Below are 18771 nucleotides of genomic sequence, written 5' to 3' on the forward strand. Positions count from 1 at the left end.
TGCAAACATATCAATTGGCAAACCCACTTATAAACAAGATAATGTATCTGTTCCTATAGAGATAGGTTGTCTTAGGAGCTGGGAAGGAAGCACAGGTCCTCTGGGGAAAGAAACAAGGGTTCTTAACCACCCAGTCATCTCTCAAGTCCCAAATTTTATTTTAAACAAAAATAATATGGAGAATTGTAAAATAAAAAACAGTACAGAAAGGAGTAGAATAAAAAGTAAAAGTAAGAATGCTTCCCAACTCTCTTCCCAGATATAAACAAGCCTTTAAGAAAATTTTGAGGTGTTTGGAAATCTTTTTCCTACAGTTTTACTGAGGTATAATTGACAAATTAAAATCATATAATATTTAAGTTGAACCAACACAGGTACAGTGGTAAGATTTTTATTAACATATGGAATAATAAATGAATGTTATAGTCATGTTAATACATTCACAAATCCTTACTGTACATATAGACATTGCTTTTAAAATTCCAGCCCTCAGGAGGCAGAGGCAGAGGCAGGCAGATCTCTGTGAGTTCCAGGTTGGACTGGTCTACATATTCAGTCCCAGATCACTGAAAGCTACAGTGTGAAACCCTGTCTCAAAGCAACAGAAAGACAAAAGGAAAAAAATCCTCAAGGTCATTACATCACATGCGAAGCTCTCAAAAGCCTCTGGAACAAAGCAGGTTTCTCTCAGCCCAACGTCTTCCTCACATTGGCAATGGGTGAGAGATGATGTAAGCCAGCGTGGCCGCACCAAGGCTGGTGAATGCACAAAAGCCCTGCAAAGACTAAAGCGCATCTTCTGGAAAGAGTCATCTGCCTCCTGTGTTAAAGTCAACTGCTGCTTCATCATGGGTGGGACCGATTCTTCCTTAAACTGGCCATTTCTTACCTCCATCAAACACTCCTTCCATGTTTAGCCTTTACACAGATCAATGTTCCTTTCCCTACCCCTTCCTGTTGACCTTGGCGATGAAAGGTTCTCGATAAGAATTTGAGTGAGGCTCTGTCTTTAGAAAGGAGGACCATACACGGACTGCCAAGGGCTGTTCATCATAGCTCAGCGTGTGCATGCTGGCTTTCCATAGACAAGAGGACCATATGAGGACTGCCCATCATAATAGCTCTTAAGTTCAGTGATGAGTATTCAGGATTTAAAAAACAATCATCAGCCTACACAGTTAATTTATTTCACAATTAATATATTTCAATACAATGGTTAGTTTTGCCTTTAGTTTTGAGACAGGATCTTCCTATGTAACCAAGGCTGGCCTGAAACTCTCTATTCTCTCACCTTGGTCTCCTAAATGATGAAAGTACAGCTGTGTACCAGCAGCTCAGAAGGGTAAAATGTATTAGGAAAGTAGGTATTTAGAACTGCCTTCACCTGCACCTTTCACTTCTGAAGGACCGGGGAGAAGGGCACTACCCACCTCCAGTGAACAAATAAGCGTTTGGACTGAGGGTGCCTTTCCTTCACAGCATTAATCACTTTCATGTCCTCTTCATCCAGGAGCCAACTGAGAATCTCAAGCCTGGTGAGGCTGGGCAGTCGGGACACACACTGGCTCAGAGCCTTGACCGTGGTTGCCTGCACTTGGATGCATTCTGGGATACTCCTGCAGACGTTGAGCACCTGCAAGTTTGGCAGGTTGTCCAGGGCTTGAAAGAAATTTCTGTATCCTTCCTCTGTGATCTTGTGATTCACTGAAAGATCTAAGGTCTCAAGTTTCTGGAAAGCTCCACTAGTTGCTCCTTTGGCTAGAAAACAAAACATTTATGAAAACAAAATCCTAAGGACTTCAACAACGGTGACAACTTATGGGTAGTACTCCCACACCCACCACAATGAAAGCTCTACATTCTTGGAAAGCACCAGACTACTGCTTGGCTGATAGGGACCACCTGGAGGGAACCAAGCACTTTGGAGGAAACAGAAGCCAGGAGTTAGCACTGACAGCTTTGGCTGTCAGGGCAATGTGGACTTCTCTTCCGGTCTCACAGGAGGACACATGTCAAGGCAGGGCATGGCTGTGAAACAGGTTACAGTAAGGGGACTGAGAAACTGTGGCAAGGGCCTCTTTCCCCGGGAACAAAAGGTGACAGCCCCAAAAGCTTGTCTTCTCACTGGCTACTGCAGTGCCTTCCACCCTCGGCCCAGAAGGGACCCCCTGGCCACTGACAGCAGGAGCTCCGCAGGGAATGGAGCCAGACACAAGGTGAGTGCTCAATTACCATGGACCCCTGACCTTGGCAGTGAAGATTCAGTCCACCTGCTGCGTTATTTTAGCCATCTACCCACTTTCCCTAGTAAGGGAAAGATCAGGGCTGGTTTCACACTGAACCTCGTGGCAGCTTGACTTAAAGACCCTAAGATGTGTTTCCGCTGAAGGATCTTCCTCAAGAAGGATCTTCTGTGACAGTCACAGGTATTCCTTACTCCCCAAACGAAGACTCTTCTGGAAGGACTAGAGGAAAGGAGAGGCCTCCCTCATCATGGCCTGCTGTCCCTGGTTTCCTTTATTCTCCCTGTCACACCGTGCACTCACCTGCCTCTATGGTGTGTGTAAGTGCTGTCTCCTAGCTAGCAATTCAAACACTGGCCAGGAGTAGCCTGTCAGTTGTCTGTGGAAAGATGCACACCGTTGCCACAGTGAGGAGGCTCAGCAGGTAAAGGCATGTTCTTGACAAACATGATGACTTGAGTTTGATTTGGGAAACCCACACTGAAGAACAGAACCAACAAATCTGACCTCTATATACATGCCACAGCAATTTTCTCTCTCTCTCTCTCTCTCTCTCTCTCTCTCTCTCTCTCTCTCTCTCTCTCTCTCTTCCCCCTCCCCTGCCTCCTTCCCTCCATTTAAATAAATAAATAATGTTTTTAATAGTCTTCGTAGAAATTTTTAAATTTTTTTTTTTATTTCTAGGACAGGTGGTGGTGGCACACACCTTTAATCCCAGCACTCAGGATGCAGGGGCAGGTGGATCTCTGTGAATTCAAGGCCAGCCTGATCTACAGAGTGAGTACATGCTAGCCAGGGCTACACAAAGAAACCCTGTCTCAAAAAACAAAACAAAACAAAGAAACAAAAAAAATTTTTCTGATTTTATGTTTATGCATGTTTTGTCCTTATGTTAAGTGCCTGACAAACAGGTCATTGTCCACAGAGGTCAGGAGCAGCATCAGATCCCTGCACCGGGAGTTACAGCCAGTTGTGGGCAGCAGTGGCTTGAGTACTGAGACTCAAACCCCAGTCCCTGGGAGAGCAGTCAGTGCTCCTAACCACTGAGCCATATGTGCAGCTCCAAAAGCAGATGTTTCATCCTTGGCTGAACCAGGATTCCCGGCCCCCAGGGTGGTGCCTATAAGCCAAGCAAGCCTCCATTAGGTTTGGTGGGGTCTGCCTGGCTTTCTGAGACCCATTTTATTCCCTCTCTGCTGCCTTTTTCTTTCGGGGGCTGGTCAGTCTGAAAGATACTCCTCACCTGAAGCTTTGGGTTCCCTTACCCACGAGAATCATCGAGTGTCTAACTGTAAGGGATTGACATCACATATAGGGCCTGAACGTGAAGCAAGCTCTGCTGAGGGAGAAAGCGGGTTCAGCACCATGGACAGGTTCCAGCCTTTGCTTATTTAATTGTTGGTGCTCAAAGCCTCATGTGACCCCGCCTAGCCTTCACCTAGGAAGTCCCTGTACACTTGAGCCTCACAAGTGTTGAATTACAGGCATGTGACACATTTAACCATAGAGTGTAGTTATGGTCACATAATGGGATGACACACAGCAGCGCAGTCAATGCACTCTGGTCACACACGTCGTTATGAACGTAAGCACAAACATGTTCTGAGCCGAAAGAGAGAACAAATTCTAGAGGCAAATGGACCTGTGGCGGAAGAAAGCAGTGCACGTGTCCTCTCTTGTTTCTCATAAACACAGTGGCCGCCCCTTAACCAATTGCTGTCCTAACCTGCAATTGCAACTCTGAAGCCACAGCCAGGCAGGAATTCTGTTCCCTCAGGCACTGGCTCTATCATGGCCCCTAAAGGGAACTTTATCTAGGTCTCTGCCCCTCTATAGACCTTGGGATTCAAAGGCTGAGGTAAAGTTCTGCTCGCTCAGAGAGGCTAACCTCCTCTGCGAGCTTGAGTCTCCCAGAAAACTGGCAACCGGCATACTTCTGTTCAGCCCCCATTTAAGAATAGTAGCTACACATGGTTCCTCCCTACCAATTCCGGTCAGCTAATTGCTGACTCCGCCTCATGACCCCAGGTTAATTTTAGTTAATGAAACAAATGTAACATGTCATTACACTGTCAAAAAACACACAAAAGTAACAGCTTTTTACAGTTAGACAAATAAATAGTCCACCACAGTCAGTAGAAGAGAAGGGCACTGAGCTCAGTTCCCAGCAGTGGGAAAACAAACCACAGGTAGAGGGCCTCTATAACCCACTTAATAAATAAATAAATAAATAAATAAACGCCTTCCCAGTCCAGCCACGATGACCCTAAGTCTGTCGGAAGCAAGAGGAAACACTGTGGTAATGGAAACAAAAAACAGTGCTAAACGCTTGCAGGAGACAGCCTCGGTGATGGCACTGCTTCCACACAAGGGGAAACCCTTCCCTGCCTGAGGGAAACTCACCGATTTCCACCACGCTGTCATCATCCAAGGTGTGGTGAAAGGCAAGGACTCGCAGACACGGAAGCTGCAGGCACTGCTGGACAATCAGTTTGGCCACTTGCTGAATCCCGTCCCCAGTGGGAAGCAGCAGTTCCTCCAGGTTCCTGAGAGAACCCAGAGCCTGCGCTGAGGGAGACAACACAGCCATCCTCAGTAGTTGTCCCCTCATGAGCAGCTGATGACATGGACACTCTGCAGTCTAGAGGCCCCACCTAGCAAAGCCCCTCCTGGTCACTGTCCTCTCCAAGGCACACGGGAGCTCCTGCTGCTCTCTGAAGCCGGCCCCTCCCTCCTCCCCCAACCGGTCCCTCCACACAAGTCCAGGCTGTGTCTCCATTTTTGCTCTCTCTTCTAATGTGGGGTCTGCACTGCAGATCACTGTCCTAGCGGCACAGTCTTCAGCCCCTCGCTTGCCACCTCACCTCCTGCCATCATTCTGAGGACATTCACCCTCCTCATCAAAGCACGGTGCACTGCTCTGACAGCCTTGCAGCCCTCATCCAACCCTTCTTAGTCTACACTCTGTAGACCACATCATCACTGAGTCTCTCCTTCTGTGACTTCACAGAAACTAATCAGAAGACTCTCTGGCATGAAGCAATATTCCAGATTACTCTCTGACTGTCCCTGTCTCTGTGTAACCCTGGCTAACCTGGAACTCTCTTTGTAGACCAGGCTGGCCTGAAACTCATAGCAATCTACTTACCACTGCCTCCTGAATGCTGGGATTAAAGGCATTAATCAATTTTTGTTTTATTTTTATTTCATGTGCATTGGTGTTTTGCCAACATGTATGTCTCTGTGAGGTGTTGGGTTCCTTACAACTGGAGTTGCAGAGAGTTGTGAACTGCCATGTGGGTACTGAGAATTAAACCCCGGGTACTCTAAAAGAGCAGTCAGTGCTCTTAACCACTGAGCCAACCATCTCTACAGCCCACATTAGCTAATAAGATTTTAAAAGAAGCCATACATTCATGAGATGGGGACAGCTCTCAGGCTGGGCACAGGAATCTGGACACTTGCATTCTCCTGGCTGGATCTGGTGCACCCTGGGGTGTGGCCTTTCCCTGGGGTTGGTCATCATCCCCTGTCTCCTTTTTGTTTACACTAATTTACTTCTGTCAAGTTTGTGTGTGGTTGGCTGGCACCCACATGTCACAGAACATTGCAGTGGTGGAGGGGCATCAAAGGACAACTTATAGGAAATGTGTTTGCAGAGATCTAACTTTGGTCCCTGGGCTTGACAGGACACCCTTAACAGCTGAGCTGTCTAGCTGTCCCACCCTCCCCTTCAATGCCTGCAAATCTCTTCAGCAGCGCAGAGACTTGACTCTCATTATACTCCAGGTCTTACTGCACAGTTAACATTTGATATATGCCTGATCCTGCCCCTACTATTTGAGCACACTGAATCCCATCCACTGTCCCACAAGCAAAACATAGGCAGGGACACATGGGCATGCACACTTGCCCACATACACACATGTCGTCTCTACAGAAGTGGGGAGAGAGAAGCAAGGATAAACTCAGGCTCTCCTTAAGCACAGTGAAGTTTGAGAAGAACTGCAAAGCTATAGCTCTGTAGCCCATAGAAGCCTTGTCGCAGTCTCTTTTAGAGTGTTTCCCAAAAACACACATTATTTTCACAATCCTCCTTTCTTTCCTTCCCTTCCCTTCCCTTCCCTTGTTTTGGTTTTTGGAGACAAGGTTTCTTGTTTAGCCCTTAATTTTCTTGAACTTTATCTGTACACTATGATGGGCTCAAACTCAGAGATTCTGTTACCTCTTCCTCTGTCATTAAAGTGCTGGAATTAAAGGTATGCACTACCTTACTCGGCTTTATAATAATATCTTAAGTCAAAAGTATTTCAACATTCCTTATACTTATCATTTTGTTAAATCTGAGTTGTAGTGTTTTTTAACCTTAAGTAGTTTTTATGTGTGTGTGTGTGTGTGTGTGTATACGTATACATATGTGCATATATATACGTATACATATGTTGTAATGCATATATGTATATATATATATTCCAGAAACATAAAGACATAGCATGCTTGGAGTGCATGCCAGTCAAGGAAGTTATACCGTGCTGTCATGGCCAAATTCTCTCCTACCAAGCCAGTGAGTCTGACAACATTGCATTTAATGAGATCAAGTGTGGGGATGGGTGGGACCAACAGTGATGGCATCTGGGGGGAAACGGGCATCACTATGGTGTCTTCCTAAGGACCAGCATGGCTGGTACAACTGACCCTCTGTATGAGCACATTCCACCAACCACAGGTTCTATTTTTAAGAATCATGTCTGTGCCAAATGTGTGCAGACATTTCTCCTCATCATTATTCCCAGAACAACACAGTGTAACACTAGTTTACATTGCATTTACATTGCGGCAGGCATTGTAAGCAACTGGGAGATGGTTTAAAGTATATGGAGGGTAAGTGGGGTCATGGGCAAACACAGCACCATTTTATATCATAGAGTGGAGGATCCTCAGCAGAGGCCCTGGGCCCATGGATGCCAAGGGACGGCTGTACACAGCTTGCTTTGTTGTAGGTTCACTGGAAGAGGAGGAGGAGGAGGGGGAGGATAAGGAATATATTAAGAAATGCTGTTTTATAAACTTACCAAACTTTTCTGAGGTTTCTTTATCTGGAAATTGTTGGCGATTGAGATTCAGTATCTTCAGAGCAACAAAACTTGGCAAAATGGTGACTAGGAAAGGGAAATAAATTTAGTTAGTTCAGATACATTGTCTGTGACACAGAGGAGTCCTGTTGAAATAAGAGTGTCTCAAAAGTGATGAAAGGTGATATGCTATTCAGATTGAATTACTATGACTAGCAGAGGAGACAACTCTGAAAATGAAATGTTTACACTGTAGACACAGGTGCGTGTCATTGTTGTGAAAAACTCGCTGAAGTCAGGTGCTGTCACAGTTTCTGTGACATCAGTTGCATTTTAGTTTTTAGTGCTCAGGAGGATCTGAAGTCAGAGATGTACAGTTCTTACCAAATGGTATGGTTTGAAGCATCGTCCAGAAAACTCAATCTCTCTGAGTTTCTTGCAGGAAGCAAGCACGGTCATGAGAGACTCACAATTCGAAAAGAAGTCACATTCCAGGTGGAAAGCATGAAGATTTGGAGAGTTCTGAATCAATTTAACTGGAAAAGAGGAAGGATTTTCAGAAATTAGAGGTTACAAGTTCCTATCTGAACTGGACTGTCAATCCATAATCCACAGTGATTAAACAGGCTGTGATGCAGTGATGCAGTGCTCAGCCACATTGGGCGTGTGCTCAGCTCTGCAACTGACTAGGGAACAGATGACCTGGGGCAAGTCCCTGACCCTCTCTGGATCAGTTTTCTGTCCTCCATATTTTACCCTCAGCAACAGCACCCTGATGTCTCTGTGTTAGCACACTGCCCTTACACATCAGGAATTGTGTACAGAGTAACATAAAACAGGACAACTCTGAGGCACAATTTTAAAAATATGTAAACTGATGTTGTCTATGGTATGTGGGATCATCCGTGAGCCACAGCACATCCCAGAGTCAGGGAGACATTGGGAGAATTGACTATTTCCTTCCATTTATGGATCTGTGGGATCAAGGCCATCAGGCTTGACAGCAAGTACCTTTACCTGCTAACTGATCTCCAAAACCTGCAAAAATATTTTTGTTTGTTTCTTTTCAGACAGGGTCTCATATTGTATATCAGGCTAGCCTGGAAATAATTGTATTTATAGGGCTAAGCTGGCTTTGATGTTGTGATAATCCTCCAGCCTCAGCCTCCCAAATTCTGGGATTATAGGCATGAACCACAGAACCAGACTCTGGTCCCCTTTTCCATTTCTTTAGTGTTCAGAGTTTTCCAGATTAAGGATCTGATGGTGCTTGAGTCATTTTGCTAAAGGTCATGTTCTAGAAAGATGGCTGCACAGCTGTCCATCAACAGGAGGCCGGGATGCAGAAAATGGAGGAAAGGTCCAGGCTGCCCCCAGTCAGATTTCCTTCCCCTCAGCAGGCAGACATGTAAGTGCCCCTAAAACATCAGGGAAAGAAAAGTACTCCACAAACTGCCTTAGAGAGGACATGTGTTGGGAGTTTAAAGCTCAGGGTGTGGACTCAAAGCAATGGCCTGAATGCACACTACCTTAGCTGAATAAACTTGAGCCAACCACTTAACATCTTTCTTCATGCCTTAATTTCCCCAGATGTGCAGTATCAACAGTCACAGTGAGTGTGAAGAGCTCAGAACAGTTCTTAGCATAAAAACTCAAGATTTATAAATAAATCTCCAAGGAACAGCACTTTCCCGCACCTTCCCATGGACACTTCCCATGGTTCACACTGTCAGGCCCACAGAAGTTTTAACTACTGATGATTTAATGATTCTAACGATTGTTAGCCAAGTAGCTTTGTCAGCTGAACCGTGACTTGGCAGAGCCTCGCACCATCCTTACCCAGTTTGGAGAGGTCAGACTCTGTGGAAGTTTGGATGGATAACTTCTCCATGTGGTGGAGGTTAGGGAGGTCTCCAGGGATGACAGACAGCACACCTGGTTGGCCATCTAATCTCACAGACAGTTCTCTGAGGCTCGGGAACTTGTCCAAGTTAGCGAAGAGTTCATCTGGAAGGCAGCACACACTTTCCATCACTCAAGAGACCCACGTGGGAGTTCTTAAGCGTGCTGAGATGTTTAGATATTCTCATAAGGAAACTGCTCTGAGATGCTAACACCTGTTTAGGAAGCACATCCACGGAGATTCCCCATCTGCAGCATCTGCTGGTTGTAGAGTACAGGGGAGGCGCTGTGCTGCTCTCTAGACTCACAAAATAAATAAGACATCTCTTCAACCAACTCTGTGGAGACATCTGGTTTTGCACATGCAAGAGAACAAATGTAACTTGGAACCTCTCTGCTAAACCAGATCCTGGATGTCTTTTTCCAGGTAAGTCTTACTTCCTCCCTTCCACCCACCCATTCCCAATGCCCTAGATAAAAATAGTCTGGCTCTCACATCCAATTCCTAGGCCTAGTCTGGCCACCCCTGCTTATGCCTCTACCATTGTCTAGGCTTCTGCCACAATTCACTCTGCCTCCCTCCCTGCCCCCAACTTTCAGGCCACTCACACACCACATCCAACCTCTCAACACAGCCAGGTTCTACATACCCTTCTCCAGGGTCTAGCTGGGTGAGTTTGCCCGATGCTCCCTCATCACATGCACCCCAACTCCCACATGTACCCCCAACTCTAATCTTGGACCAGATAGAACATCTTTCACACCAACTCAGTCTCCTGGGTTCACATCAGCCATATCCAACCTCAGGCTCAATTCAACCCACACATCCTCTCTTTTGCCCAGCCTGCTCTAGTTTATCAGACACAGAACTAACCAAAGAAGTCTCATCACAAAAATATGAACACTGAAAGATCAAGGCAGTAGTATGTCCCCTACCCCTCGCCAAGCTACAGGTCCTGTAGAAATATCTGCCAACGAGATTGAACAAATGAACCCCAGGACACAGATGTTAAAAGAACAACCGTAAACTTCACCAAAGAAGTTTATGGAGAATTTGAGATATTTCTTTATGATGACACTTCTTAAAGATGACACAGCTCAATGATCATAAAAAAAAGAACCTTAAGAGCACAAACACCTGAGTGATACCCAAGAAACCACAAACATGTAAGGTTGACAGAATAATGAAGAAAATACAGGATTTTAAAAACAAAATTCAATACATTTTAACACCGGACTCAAGTTAATAGGCATATGAATTGAAAGGCCCAATAATTGAACTAGAAAACTCAATGGAAAGACTTACAAGTAGAACGAATCAAGAAGAAGATATAATATGAGGACTTGAAGATAAAGTAGAGGATCTAGATGAAAGAAGCAAAGAATTTGGGGAAAGAATAAGACCAGGAAAGAAACATACAGGAAACGTGGAACACCAAGATAAGACCAAACTTTTGAATGAGAGAGAAGGATTCCAGATCAATGGTATAGACCAGCTCTCCAACAAGATCACAGAAGGAAACTTACCTAAACTAAGGAAGGACACAAGAAGCACAGAGAACTCCAAATAGATGGAACCAGAAAAGAAACTCTTCATGGCATATTATAATTAAAACATTAAGTATACGCCCTGATCCTGCTGCTCCTGTCTCCGGTCCCCTTTGAGAGCACCCTTGGAGCTCTGATACACCCCCACCCATCCCAACCTCCAGCCTACCCCCCCCCTACCCTGTGCCCTACCCCACCTACGGTCCTGCCGCTCTGGTTGAGCACTGGGACAGAGGGTGGAGCCAACAGTCCACCCTACTTCGGAGACCTCTCGGAGCACCTCCGAACAAAGGAGACCTGACTATCCACGTGGGACCACCTGTAATTTCCACCGGCTTGGTCCCTGACCCCGCCTCCAGTCCTCTGCTGGAGTCCCAGGCCCCTCCCAGAGATCCGCCTATCTCTGCTGGTCCACTTGGAGTTCCTGCAGGCAAGATCCTTGACCCACAAATCCGGGCCCCTGCCAAAGAACGAGGTCTCAGCTGGAGAGAGCCAGTTTCCAGTGAGATCCCACTACCCTGCAAAACCTTCTCAAGTTCCAGTCCAGCCCTCGTCCTCTTCTGCCGGCTATTGGCCAGAGAGAAGCCTCCTAGAGAGCTTGGACCACACAGAGATACAGACATTGAATCTTTGATCCACATAAGCCCATCTGGGAAGGACCATAGAGAGAGGGAAGAGACACCACCAACACCTACAGGAAGAAACTATGGGAAGAAGGCAATACAAGAGAACACCTAACAACAGAAAGACAAACATGACACCACCAGAATCTAGGGAATCTACACCAACTAGAATGGAACACAACAACAAAGCAGAGGAAGCAGAAGGGTACGACTTAAAAATCACCATCATAAAAATGATAGAGGCCCTCAAAGAAGATATGAGAAAATCCCTTAAAGAAATAGAGGAAAAAACAAACAAAAAAGTGGAAGAAATGAACAAATTCCTTAAGGAAAGTACAGAAGGCCAAGAAAAAACAATTAACCAGGTGAAGGAAACGGTTCAAGATTTGAAAACCGAAATTGAGAAAATAAAGGCAACACAAATGGAAGGAAAGCTGGAAATTGAAAAGCTGGGCAAAAAATCGGAAACCACGGACACAAGCATAACCAATAGAATTCAAGAGATGGAAGAGAGAATCTCAGGCGCAGAAGATAAACTAGAAGAAATAGATTCATCGACCAAAGAAAACCATAAATCCAACAAATCCTTAACACACAATATCCAGGAAATGTGGGACACCATGAAAAGGCCAAACCTAAGAATAATAGGCATAGAGGAAGGTGAGGAAGCCCAGCTCAAAGGTGCTGAAAACATATTCAACAAAATCATCGAGGAAAACTTTCCAAATCTGAAGAAGGACATGCCCATGAAAGTACAAGAAGCATACCGAACCCCAAATAGGCTGGACCAAAGAAAAAAGACCCCTCGACATATAATAATCAAAACACCTAGCATACAGAATAAAGAAAGAATATTAAGAGCAGCGAAGGAAAAAGGACAGGTAACATATAAAGGCAGACCTATCAAAATTACACCTGACTTCTCCATGGAAACCCTCAAGGCCAGAAGGTCCTGGATAGATGTTCTAAAAGTATTAAGAGAACACGGATGCCAGCCTAGGCTACTATATCCAGCAAAACTCTCAGTCAATATAGATGGAGAGAACAAGATATTCAATGACAAAACCAGATTTTCCCAATATGTATCTACAAATCCAGCCCTACAGAAAGTATTGGAAGGAAAATTCCAACCCAAGGAAGGTAACTACGCCCACAAAAATGTAGGCAACAGATAATCCAACTACACCAGAAACCTAGGGTGAAGCAGAACAAATATATTCACAATACCACTGCCAACAACAAACCTAAATCAAACAACCATCAACAATCAATGGTCCTTACTCACCCTCAACATTAATGGTCTTAACTCACCTATAAAAAGACACAGATTAACAGAATGGATACGAAGACAGAATCCATCCTTCTGCTGCATACAAGAAACACATCTTAGCTCCAAAGATAGACATTACCTCAGGGTAAAGGGTTGGGAAAAGATTTTCCAATCAAATGGAAATAAGAAGCAAGCAGGCGTAGCTATCCTAATATCTAACAAGCTAGACTTCAAACCAAAACTAGTCAAAAGAGATGAAGACGGTCATTTCATATTCATCTCAGGAGAAATCCATCAACACAAAGTCTCAATTCTGAACATCTATGCCCCTAATACAAAGCCACCCACATTCGTAAAAGAAACACTACTAAAACTCAAAGCTCATATAAAACCTCACACACTTATAGTGGGAGACTTCAATACACCACTCTCAACACTAGACAGGACCACAAATCAGAAACTCAACAAAGAAACAAAAGAATTAACAGAAGTTATGTCTCAACTGGGGCTAACAGACATCTATAGAACATTCCATCCAAAGACAAAAGAATATACCTTCTTCTCTGCTCCACATGGAACCTTCTCTAAAATCGACCACATACTAGGAGACATAACAAACCTCAACAGATACAAGAGAATAGAAATAGTCCCCTGTATCTTATCGGACCACCATGCTTTAAAATTGGAATTCAACAACAATACAAATAGCAGAAAACCTGCAAACTCATGGAAACTTAACAATGTGCAATTGCACCACTCCTGGGTCAAAGAAGAAATAAAGAAAGAAATTAAAGACTTTCTAATATTCAACGAGAATGAGGATACAACATACCCGAACTTATGGGACACCTTGAAAGCAGTGCTACGAGGGAAGTTCATTGCACTAAGTGCCCATATGAAGAAAACAGAGGATAGTCACATAAATGAATTAACAGCGCAACTGAAAACCTTAGAACAGAGAGAAGCGAATTCACCCGCAGGAGCAGACGCCAGGAAATAATCAACTTGAGGGCTGAAATCAACAAAATAGAAACCAGGAAAACAATACAAAAAATCAATGCAACAAAGAGTTGGTTTTTTGAGAAAATCAACAAGATTGATAAACCTTTATCCAAATTAACGAAAAAGCAGAGACAGAACATGCAAATTAACAAAATCAGAAACGAAATGGGGAACATAACAACAGACACAGAGGAAATCCAGACAATTTTCAGGTCATACTTCGAAAATCTGTATTCCACAAAAATTGAAAATTCAAAGGAAATGGACAAGTTTCTGGATAACTATCACTTACCAAAATTAAATCAAGAACAGACAAACAACTTAAATAGACCTATAACCCGAAATGAAATAGAAGCAGTCATCGAAAGCCTTCCAACGAAAAAAAGTCCAGGGCCAGATGGATTCAGTGCAGAATTCTACCAGACATTCAAGGAAGAACTAATACCACTACTCCTCAAACTGTTCCACAAGATAGAAACAGAAGGTTTATTGCCAATCTCTTTTTATGAGGCCACAATAACTTTGGTACCCAAACCTCACAAAGACACAACTAAGAAAGAAAACTACAGACCAATATCCCTGATGAACATCGATGCAAAAATACTCAATAAAATAATGGCAAACCGAATTCAAAAATACATCAGAGAAATCATCCACCATGATCAAGTAGGCTTCATACCTGGATTGCAGGGATGGTTTAACATACGAAAATCTATCAACGTGATCCACCATATAAACAAACTGAAAAAGAAAAACCATATGATTATCTCCCTAGATGCAGAAAAAGCCTTCGATAAAATTCAACACCCTTTCATGATAAAGGTATTAGAGAGGTCAGGGATAACAGGAACATACCTAAACATAATAAGAGCAATATACAGCAAACCAACTGCCAACATCAAACTGAATGGAGAGAAACTTAAGCCAATTCCTCTAAAATCAGGAACAAGACAAGGCTGTCCTCTCTCTCCATATCTCTTCAATATCGTACTAGAAGTTCTAGCTAATGCTATAAGACAACAAAAGGAGATCAAGGGCATCCAAATTGGAAAGGAAGAAGTCAAACTGTCTCTATTTGCAGATGATATGATAGTTTACATAAGCGACCCAATAAACTCTACCAGGGAACTCCTACAGCTGATAAACACCTTCAGCAAACTAGCAGGATACAAGATAAACTCAAAAAAATCAGTAGCCCTATTTTTTTCAGACGACAAAGAGGCAGAGAAAGAAATCAGAGAAACATCACCCTTTACAATAGCCACAAGCAACATAAAGTATCTTGGTGTAACGCTTACCAAACAAGTAAAAGATCTATATAATAAGAACTTTGTGACTCTAAAGAAAGAAATTAAAGAAGATACCAGAAAATGGAAAGACCTCCCATGCTCTTGGATAGGTAGGATAAACATAGTAAAAAATGGCAATCTTACCAAAAGCAATCTACAGATTCAATGCAATCCCCATTAAAATCCCACCACAATTCTTCACCGACCTTGAAAGGATAATAATCAACTTTATATGGAAAAACAAAAGACCCAGGATAGCCAAAACAACCCTATACAATAAAAGAACATCAGGAGGCATCACCATTCCTGACTTTAAGCTCTACTACAGAGCTATAGTTCTGAAAACAGCCTGGTATTGGCATAAAAATAGACAGGTAGACCAATGGAATCGAATTGAAAATCCTGATATTAATCCACGCACCTATGAACACCTGATTTTCGACAAAACAGCTAAAATTATACAATGGGGCAAAGACAGCATCTTCAACAAATGGTGCTGGCACAATTGGATGAGGGTGTGTAGAAGACTGCAGATAGACCCATGTCTGTCGCCATGCACAAAACTCAAGTCCAAATGGATCAAAGACCTCAACATCAATCCAGCCACATTGAACCTCTTAGAAGAGAAAGTAGGAGGTACCCTTGAACAAATTGGTATAGGAGACCGCTTCTTGAACATAACTCCAGGGGCACAGACACTGAAAGAAACAATTAATAAATGGGACCTCTTCAAACTTAGAAGCTTCTGTAAGGCAAAGGACACAGTTGACAAGACCAAACGGCAGCCCACTGACTGGGAAAAGATTTTCACTAATCCTATATCCGACAAAGGGCTGATCTCCAAAATATACAAAGAACTCAAGAAACTAGTCAACAAAACACCAAATAACCCTATTAAAAAATGGGGTACAGAACTGAAGAAAGAATTCTCAATGGAGGAAATCAAAAAGGCTGAAAGACACTTAAGAAAATGCTCCACATCCTTAGCTATCAGGGAAATGCAAATCAAAACAACTTTGAGATACCATCTTACCCCTGCCAGAATGGCTAAAATTAGAAACACCAGTGATGACTTATGTTGGAGAGGATGTGGAGAAAGTGGAACACTCCTCCACTGCTGGTGGGAGTGCAAACTCATACAGCCACTTTGGAGATCAGTATGGCGGTTCCTCAGGAAAATGGGAATTAGTTTACCACAGGACCCGGCAATCCCCCTCTTAGGCATATACCCAAAGGATTCACATCAATGCAACAAAGACATCTGTTCAACTATGTTCATAGCAGCACTATTTGTAATAGCAAGAACCTGGAAGCAACCTAGATGCCCTTCAATTGAAGAATGGTTAATGAAGATGTGGCACATCTACACAATGGAATACTACTCTGCAGAAAAAAATAATGGTATCTTGAAATTCGCAGGCAAGTGGATGGCACTTGAAGAAACCATCCTGAATGAGGTAACCCAGTCACAAAAAAGAGGAACACAGTATGTACTCACTCATATATGGATTTTAGACCTAGATCAAATGATCACCAGCCTATAATTCACATCACCAGAGGAACTAGGATACAAGTTGTATTCTAAGAGATTCATATAAAGTCCCTCACAGAACTGGGAAGGGACAAGTCCCCCAGACCTCAGGTATAGTTGGGGAGGACAGCTAATGGAGAGAGAAGTAGGAGAAAATGAGAGGGAGGAGAGGAAGGCATGTGCGACCAGGAGGATTGAGCCTGGTTAGGAATGGAAAATAGGAAAGAGAGAGAGAGACAGAGACAGAGAGAGAGAACATAAAAGAGGGAGCCAATATTGGTTTGAAGATAAAGTTGAACACAAAGAAAGGTCGAGGGAACTACAAGACTGCTCCCAACTAACAATCTCAGCTTCCGTGGAAAGGCTATCATAAATGCCCTTCCCGGAGAGTGAGATCAACAACTAACTTCTCCATGGAGTCCTCAACTAATGCCTGTTGAAAACAGGAGCAAACACCCATACATAAACACTGAGTCAAACTAGAACCCAGAAGCAGATGGAGAGGACAAGACCATGCGGTAGAAGTACATAGAGACAGCTTACCTGAACAAGGAGGAGCTAAAGGCCACTAGACTGATAGCTGGGAAGCCAACAGGGGTCTGACTCGGACCCCCCTGAATATGGGTCTCAGCCAGAAGGTCTGAGCAGTCTAAGAGACCTCAGACAGTGGAGCCAGGATGTATCCCTGGTGCACAAAAGGACTTTGCAAACATATCCCCCATGGAGGGATAACTGCCTTATTCTAGAGATAGGAGAGAAGCCCTAGTCCCTACTTCACAGGACCTGTCAGATCTACATGACCCCAACTGGATGGCATTCCCCTACATATTGTATTGTGGTGGGGGGGTTGGGAGGGGAGGGTGTTTAGAGTGCATGGGAGAGGGTAGAGAGGGCAAAAGGGAGGGAAGGAGGGAGGGAGGGCTTGGGGGGAGGGAGGGAGGGAGGGAGAGGGAACTGGGATCAACATGTAAAATAATAAAAAAAAAAAAAAAAAAAAAAAAAAAAAAGCTTTGACTCCAAAATTTAAGTTGAAGAACAAGTTACTGGGGAAAAGTATTTCTATTTTTGTTTCCACAGAAAATGAAAAGATGTGGATTCCTTCCAGACTAATGTGGTTTGATCACACCAGACCGCCTGAAACAGAGTACAAGCTGATCCTACATTCCAAACAGCTGGACAAAACAGCCCTACAGACTACAGCTAGGATATCTGAATCTTCTTCGAATCCCCCAAGACAGCGCCCCTTACCAGCAGGAAGTAGTTTGGAAAGAACGACGCCCAAATTCCCAAATATTGTGTATAAATGTTTGTTTTCATTTAATTGGACTTTGTTATATAAAATTAAATAAAAAATACTCTATATGCATAAAAAAAAACATTAAGTATACATAGCAGGGCAGTGATGGCACAACTATAATCCCAGCATTTGGGAGCCAGAGTCAGGCCCCTGTGAATTTGAGGGCTAGCCTGGTCTACAAAGTGAGTTCCAGGATAGCCAAAGCTGTTACATAGAGAAATTCTGTCTCAACAAAACAAAACAAAACAACATTAAATATATAGAAAAAAGAGAAGATATGAAGTCATGAAGAGAAAAACACTAGTCACATATAAAGGAAGACCCATGAGAGTAACCGCTGATTTCTCAGTGGGAACCCTGAATGTCAATAATTCCCAAGTGCTAAAAACCACAACATTCAACCTTGACTATCCACCATAGTTGAGTAGGAAAAAATTTCCATGATATAAGCACGATATAAAAAAATTATATGCAGCAAACTAAAGCTAAGTAGAACAGGGAGGCAATATTTCAGACCTAAGAAAACTTGAAAGTAATTACTAAAATACAAAGTACCAGAAGGAACACAACAATATAGTGATAGTGACTTGGTCAACACACATACTTCCATAATAATTTCAAATATTAATGGACCCAAGTCTACAATCAAAGGATGCAGGCTGGCTGAATGGATCAAGAAATAATATCCTGGAGGACAGTGGTAGTGCACATCTTTAATTCCAGCACTCAGGAGTCAGAAGAATGCAGATCTCTGTGAGTTCAAGGCCAGCCAGGCCTATAGAGCTAGACCCAGGACAACCAGGGCTGATACATAGAGAAACCCTGTCTGGAAAAACCAAAGTAGTAGTAGTAGTAGTAGTAGTAGTAGTAGTAGTAAAATTCATCTATTTGTTGTCTATTAGGATTTAAAGATAGGCACCTATATAGAGTAAAAGGATAGAGAATATTACTCCAATTAAGTGAAAACTCATGAGGCTTCAAACCTACACAAAGA

General features: G+C 43.3%; 1 protein-coding gene across 1 annotated transcript in view; it reads right to left on the reverse strand.

Moving 5' to 3' along the window:
* Positions 1 to 631: 631 nt before the first annotated feature.
* LOC127220958 (baculoviral IAP repeat-containing protein 1a-like) overlaps positions 632 to 18771 on the reverse strand; it is a 43851-nt gene continuing 25711 nt past the window's right edge. The window contains 4 exon segments of the mRNA XM_051182839.1: positions 632 to 1758; positions 4647 to 4811; positions 7316 to 7402; positions 9155 to 9322. Of these exon segments, the coding sequence (XP_051038796.1) occupies positions 1394 to 1758; positions 4647 to 4811; positions 7316 to 7402; positions 9155 to 9322 (785 nt within the window). The 3' untranslated portion in view covers positions 632 to 1393.

This window comes from Phodopus roborovskii, unplaced genomic scaffold (genome assembly GCF_943737965.1).
Source record: "Phodopus roborovskii unplaced genomic scaffold, PHOROB, whole genome shotgun sequence".
Lineage (NCBI taxonomy): Eukaryota > Metazoa > Chordata > Mammalia > Rodentia > Cricetidae > Phodopus > Phodopus roborovskii.